The sequence below is a fragment of the Leptonotus elevatus genome, chromosome 1 (assembly GCF_054856555.1).
Source record: "Leptonotus elevatus isolate MCC_2025b chromosome 1, RoL_Lele_1.0, whole genome shotgun sequence".
In the NCBI taxonomy this organism is placed as follows: Eukaryota; Metazoa; Chordata; class Actinopteri; order Syngnathiformes; family Syngnathidae; genus Leptonotus; species Leptonotus elevatus.
In genome coordinates, this window is record NC_141239.1 from 55,934,151 (window position 1) to 55,941,650 (window position 7,500).

A 7,500-nucleotide genomic window follows, 5' to 3' on the forward strand; every position below is an offset into this window, starting at 1 on the left:
CATTTACTATGCTAATTAGGTAAGTGGGAAAATACTGTAATACCTACAAATAACACATTTACAGAGTAAATGCCTCTTTCCCGGATACGCTTGTTGGGTATCCCGCAGGCTGCTTGGAGAAAGTGGGCTTGTGTTTAGTCTGCAGAGGTGGTACGGGCTGGTATCTCACTTTTCTACGTAGATAAGTGAGGACCCAGTCGTTTTCTTGGGTTGGGAGGGGCTGGTGCTTGGAAAGCAGGAGTGAGCCAGAATGCTCAGAGATGGATCATTGTTGGAAAACACCACTTTGGCAGTGTTTTTAGTAAGGAAATAATATTTTAATATGGCTTATAGCTCAAAAAAGTTTACCTTGCATGATATGGATACTTTTCTCCTGGTGCCCTGATGTACCAAAAAGAGACAATCATAATCATATTACTCTTGAGATTTCTGTTTTGTTTTGTTTTTTTCTCTCTATACATCAATGTCTTGTATAGTGGCACTTCTAAGATCAAACACAATCCATTTTACTGAAGTCTCATGAGGTATGCAGAAGTCTTGTGTAACTTAATGTTACTTTATAATGGTTCAAACTCCAGGTTTTTGTGTGGCTTGAAATTTTTTGGGTTAAACACTGAATTATAACACTACTGCAGCATGAATAAAGTTAGCAACTATTACTAATTTGGGCATTACAATTCTGTATTATTTCAAAATTATTATCATATATTAATTCCTTTATTTCTTCTTGTAGTTATTTTTTCTTGCTGGTTCCACCGCCTTCATTTCTTCAGTGGAAACACAGCGGAAGTGATCACACTATTGAGACATCTGAGGAGACACAGCGCTTAATGGCTGAATCAGAAGAAGAGCAGGAAACATGTAGCCAAGGTACACAAGTACAAGTTTAGACAAATTAATAAAGAAATACAATATAATGTTAACAGTATTTAAATATTAACATGCACTGCATTGAAAATTGGTTAGTTAAATGATAATTGTGACTCAATAGTGGGGTTCCCTTCTGGAGCTAGGCCTAGAGATGGGGCTTGATAGCAAGTGACGGCTGGCTGAGCTTGCAACTATGGGTACTTGCCACCAACTGTGGGAGGGAGAGGCCAAAGGGGTCAGGTGCTCTGGGGATGCGGAACGTCTTTTCTCTGGATTTTAAAGCATTTACGTTGAGGAATGACTTTACTTACATAGGCTGCTTCTTCCATTTGGGTACAGCATAAAAGCTAAATTCCGCTTCACCATGCTTGTTTGTCCTGGTTGTGGCCCAGAGTACGAATCATGATGAAGATGTACTGCTCATAACACTTAAAAAAATATATAAAAAAATAAACATAAAACACTCCAAATAGTAATACTAATTTTCAGAGGTGGGCACTTTCGTTAATCGTCAATCGTCAATGACGATGCCCACCTTTCACCCGAGTACTGCCGCATATTCAGCAAATGCATTATGACACGAAACCTTGCAAAAATACACTGAATGAGAGGGACCGTTTGTATTCACCCCGATCGCCGGACTTAAACATGCTTCAGTCGGTCCTCAGTAAGTGTATTTTTCGAGTCTTCGCATCATTGTGCACTCGCCGATAGGTGGGCGTCGTCATCAACGGGAAGTGCTCATTCATCGTAGGGCTATGAACATGTTATTTTCTTTTACAATGTAACAGAGGGCAGGAGGCCTGGCTCTGGACTGCTCACCCTCACGGAAAAATTGCACATCTTCAAAGTAAGTACAATATCAGTTAAATCAATTACGTGGACAATTCAGTCGACATAATAAGTTTACACACCCCTGTTCAAATCCAAAATTGTTATCAGATCAAACAAATCATTTCAAAACTTTTTCCACCATCAACTCATTTGCTCCCCCAAACGTATAAATATGTTCTATTTTTAATATTAGCATGGTCCCAAAGACGTATCAATTAGGGGTGGGAATCTTTGAATGTCTCACGGTTCGATTCCGATTTTTGGGTCTGCGATTGATTCAGAATCGATTTTCGATTAAGAAAGTTTTTTTATTCAAAATGATTTGATTGACAATGCTTTCTGCTTCAATCTATAGATGTGCAAGGAATTGTAATCTACTCCAGTCAGACTCGCTAATGCTAATTAGCGCGCTAGCCGCTCCACACTTGCAAAAAAACAAACTTTTATTGGAATAACTCGATCGTGTATTTTTCTTTCTACTCTCTAATGTAGCTACAACTTAACAGTGCATTAGACCGCGTGGAACCACACTGCCCCTCAGTGGCCAAACCGGGTACAACATGAACAGCGCTCCAAATAAAGGCACACACAGACAAAGGCAAGACAGTATAAAATAATTTAAATAAAATCGATTTTGGGACATTTAAAATCAATTCTGAATCGTACTAAATGAGAATTGCGATTCTATTGAGAATCGATTTTGTTTTGGGCACACCTCTAGTATTTATACATTTTTAATGTTTTTTTTTTTTAATGCTAGAGCATACATAAGGCTTTGATGCAGCCTCTGAACTGAGAGAGAGAATTATTGAAGCAATGGTAGTTATTACAAAAACGGCCAGCAGGTGGCAGCAGAGTATAAGAGATCAACCAGGACCATGTTGCGAAAGGCTCTTTTCAACCCTGTTTTAAACAGATTCATGAATAATGATTAAACTTAGCTATATTCTAATGCTAATTGCTGCAAAACGGAAACAGATAGAAATATGTTTTTTTCCTGATGAACTAAGAGACTCTAATCTTTTTTTATTAGGTTCCATGTTTGTATAGCAATAAAACACAAAATCAGTCAAAATCCAATAAAACAGCCCGGAACGAAGGGGGTTGCTTCAGTGAAAATGGCTGGGATTGAATGAGTTCATGTGACCAACCTGTACAACTCAATAAGGGGAAAAAAATGCATGAGAGGAAATGGAAATAAGCAACTAAGATAATGTGTGCACAAATGTGCATACCCACTTGTAGCGGTGTTCAGAATTAACTCGTGTGAAATGGCAGTCAACATACCTACCACCATTTAAACTGTTTCAGATTAACCCCAATTAAAGTTCAGCAGTAGTATGCTTTTCCTGATATTTTAATGGTCACAGAATAAGCCATGGTCTGCAGAGAGCTTCCATGGCATAACAGGGATCCGATTGTTCAAAGGTAACAATTAGGATAAGAGTACAAAATAATTTCCAAGGCATTAAATATACCATCTGCGATTGGCTGGCAACCAGTTCAAGGTGTACCCTCCCTACTGCCTGAATATAGCTGGGATAGGCTCCAGCATGCCCACAAACCTCATGAGGATAAGTAGTTCAGATGATGGATGGATGGATGATGTATGGAAGGAAGGAAGGCCTTATCTTACAAAGAAAAAAAAAGCCCAGCTACATTACATTACCGAACGCATGGGGGAAAATGTGCAACCAAGGACCAAACCAAAGATATGTTTGGTGCTAACAACACTGCTCATCACTAAAAGAACACCATACCTACAGTGAAGCATGGTGGTGTGAGGCTGTTTTTCTTCAGATTGAATTGGGGCCTTAGTCAAGATAGAGGGAATTAAAGGGAAATAACAGTTCCAAATTACAGTCAGTGTAAGCACAAAACCTTTAGGGTTCTGCTTGAGAGGGGAAGATGAAGAATATTTTCATTTTTCAGCATGACAATGACCCAAAGCACAAATAAACAAAAGAATGGCTTCATGTAGATAAAGGTTTTGGAATGGCCCAGTCAGGATCCAGACCTGAATCCCATCTGACACCCTCGCAAAACAGTATGTAATAAAAGCCAAAAGGGGCTGAAAATTTTTAATAGATTGAGGGTGTAACCATGTTCTTGAACATTTTTATTTTTCCGCTTAAAAGATTCCATCCATCCATTATCTGCCGCTCGACTGGTAAATGAATCTCCACGACAACAGACCGATACAAAGTCCGCATCACAGTAGACGCTGCACCGTTATGCCTGTCAATCTCCCGCTTAAGCATGGAAGAATGTTATATTAATGGAACATTAAGCCTTAATATTTTATTTCAGTCCTATTCAAACATGAAACAGACTGCAACCTGTTTGTTAAATGCAGTGGCTCAGTTATAAGCCTGAATTTTCAGATAAATAAATACATTTTCATACAAATCTTACAGTGTACATGTACAAGTTTACTGATTAGTATTTGAGTAAAAAAAAAGAAAAGATAAAGAAAAAAAATCGCAATAATCAATTTATAGATTCATATTGGGATTAATCGGTATCGAATCAATCGTGACTTATGAATCGTGATAAGAATTGAATCGCCAGGTACTAGGCAATTCACACCCCTAATATATATATTTTAAAAAGCAAGAGAGAGAAAAAATCTACTCAAAGATATTAAAAATCATATAAAACAAAAACATAACCTATACACATGTTCAAAAAAAAAAAAAAGGGAGTAGAAAGAAGTAAACACTTTTTAACCAACGTAACTTATTATTCTAATAGCTTTTTTCTGTAATTTAACAATTTGGTCTATATTTGTTTTATACACATTGCCCCAAATTTCAGCACAATATAACATGTGAGGTAAAATAAGTGAAAAATACAATATGTGGAGGCCTTTCCTATATAAAATCCTTGACTTTATAAAAAAATAGCCACTGATTTTTGCCAATTTACGTTTCGTATATTCTATCTGTAATTTCCAACACAGTTTATTATCTATAATCACACCCAAAAACTTTACTTCAGTGACTTGCTCAATTTCTATTCCATTTAAATTTAGTTTTATTTCATTACTGAGTTGCATACCACTAAACACCATGAATTTTGTCTTTTTTCATTTAATGATAACTTTATTATCATAAATCAAACCATATATAAACCATTTATAATCAAACTATTTTTTAACACTATCAATTCCCTTTCTACAGTTTTTATTAATTGTTCCATGTTTTCCCCTGTGCAAAATATATTTATCAATCAATCAATAATTTTTAAAAGAAAAAAGACAATATAAAGCAATATTTAAATTCAAAGTAAAGCAAAAGAAATGAAAGGGGACAGAAAGAAGTAAAACTTGTTTTGTCTTCCCCGAACTAAAACACACACATACACACACACACAAAACAAAATCAGAAAATCATCATCACCAACATTACAAATGTTAATTTGAAACTATGCAAATATCGTTCAAATAAATTATAAAAAACTTCGGTCCCAATACTGATTCTTGTGGTATACCACAGGTCACTCTTCTCAATTGTGATTCTTCATTATTTATTTTTACATATTGAAACCTGTTATTTAAATAACTATTTAACCATTTCAACGCAACACCTCTCATGCGTGGGTGATCAATGGTATCAAATGCTTTACATAAATCAATAAATATACCTACAGCATGTTGTTTTTTATCCATTGCTGTAGCTATATTTTCTACAAATTCTATCACGGCCAATGCTGTTGATTGGTTGTTTTCTAAATCCATACTGGTGGTCAATTAATAAACCATATTTTTCAAAAAAAGGCATACATTTTCTCAAAATTTTTTTCCAAGTATTTTAGAAAACTGGGGCAACAAGGAAACAGGTCTATAATTTGACACAATATGATTTTCGCCATTTTTATACACTGGTATCACTTTTGCTATTTTCATTTTATCAGGAAAAATACCAGTCGAAAATGATTTATTGCAGACATAAGTAAATGGTTTAAGTGACATATCAAGATTCTTGGAATCAGTTGATTTCTTTCTTCTTAAACTTTCTCACAACTTCAAGCACATCACTCAAACAGACCCCTCCAAGAAACATGGAATTGCAATTTTTAAAAGTACAACCAAACTTTTTTTCTTTATCTCTTTGTGCGACAATCCCTCTTGCCAAATTCGGGCCCACAATCACAATTTTTTTTAATTCATTCACAATCTTCTCTGTATCATCAATAACAGAATTGTCATGTTTCACAATATATGTTGAAAAGTCTCTTTTTTGACGATTTTTAATCAGCTCATTCAGAACACTCCAGGTTTCCTTTGTTTCTTGTATATCTTTGCAATAAACAATCATAATAATCCTTTTGACATCTCAAAACAGTTGTCAGCTTGTTTTTATATTTATTATACTTATCTTCTATTAACTTAGTTCGATCTTTCATAGATTCTTTTGTATAGCCTATTTTTCTTTTTACAAGCTTTTTCCAGCCCATTTGTTAACCATGGTTTCTCTCTTTTCATGGACCTTTTTCCAATTTGCTTGATTGGACAGTGTTTGTCATACATTATAACAAATGTTTGTAAAATGCATTATATGAATCACTTGTGTCCAGTCATGATTCATAAGTTCCTCTTTCAAAGCCCCTAATAGCTTCTGGTGTTTTTACTCTACTTAACCAATTAATCTTACGTTCCTTTTTAGATGTAAATTCATTATCCATTTCTAATATTGCAAAACTGGTAAATGGTCACATCAATCACTAATAATCCTCTTTCTATCTTCCCTTTAATTACATTTACTAAAATATTATCAATTAATGTTGCATCTTTTGTGATTCTGCTAGGCTTTAATTATTAAATTAATGGATAGAAACTCAAACTAAACATTTTATTAACAAATTCTCCGGTCTTGATATGATTGTTAGAATTCAGCAAATCAATGTTAAAGTCCCCACAAACAAAAATCACCTTGATGTCATTCATATTACCTATTTTCAAATGATGATTAGTAAAAAACGGAATAAGGTATAAACAACATACTTTTTTTTCCATGTATCCATGTTGTTGTTATAGCACACAATATTCTGTTTGCCTTAAAAGATGAGTTAAAATGATCAAAATTGTCTGGCACTGTCAGGGTTGTTTTTTGGATTACGTTTGGCAGTAAAAGAGTGTTAAGAAAACAACAACAAAAACTGGCATTTGAACACGGGTGTTTAGACTTTCATTTTCCACTGTTATTATCAAGATTTCACTGCTTCACTCTTTTTCCTCACAAAACCTTCAGGGCTTGATGCCATTTGTCTGCGCCTTGGGATTAGTCTATTATGCTGAATACTTCATTAACCAGGGTTTGGTAAGTTATTTGTTGTATTACACTATTGACTTGATTTTGTATTTATTTGGAGTCGTACATAGGATATGACGGGTATCTGATGTGAAATATTACTTGGAAATGAAAACTCTATTTTCCCAGATGGAGCTTCTGTATTTCAGGACGTTTTTCCTGACCCATGGAGAGCAATATCGTTGGTTAGTAATTCCCTTAAAATATCCATCCATCCACTTTGTACTGCTTAGCCTTGAGTCAGGTGGAGTTTGTCCCAGCTGAAGGCGGGACATGGAGTACAGCCTGGACTGGTTGCCAGTCAATGACAACACACATATTGCAAACACACTTCCATTCACACTCATATTCACAACTGCACTGAAAATACAGTCTTTTGAAGTTACTTAATTAGAACATGCACATCGGTTACACATGATTGAAATGTGCTAAATTTATGTAATTTAAAACAAAAAAATGCCCTCTGTTCAATCAGTTTACCACA

General features: G+C 35.1%; 1 protein-coding gene across 2 annotated transcripts in view; it reads left to right on the forward strand.

The window, feature by feature from the left end:
* The window catches only part of cln3 (CLN3 lysosomal/endosomal transmembrane protein, battenin), a 46,114-nt gene that overhangs the window by 22,576 nt on the left and 16,038 nt on the right, over nt 1–7,500 (forward strand). For both annotated transcript variants that reach the window (XM_086070913.1, XM_086070903.1), the window contains exons 8-12: nt 1–19; nt 734–870; nt 1,662–1,720; nt 6,957–7,025; nt 7,146–7,201. The exon at nt 1–19 is cut by the window's left edge and continues 125 nt beyond it. In XM_086070913.1, coding sequence (XP_085927039.1) covers nt 1–19; nt 734–870; nt 1,662–1,720; nt 6,957–7,025; nt 7,146–7,201 — 340 coding nt within the window. The remainder of the gene's footprint in view (nt 20–733; nt 871–1,661; nt 1,721–6,956; nt 7,026–7,145; nt 7,202–7,500) is intronic.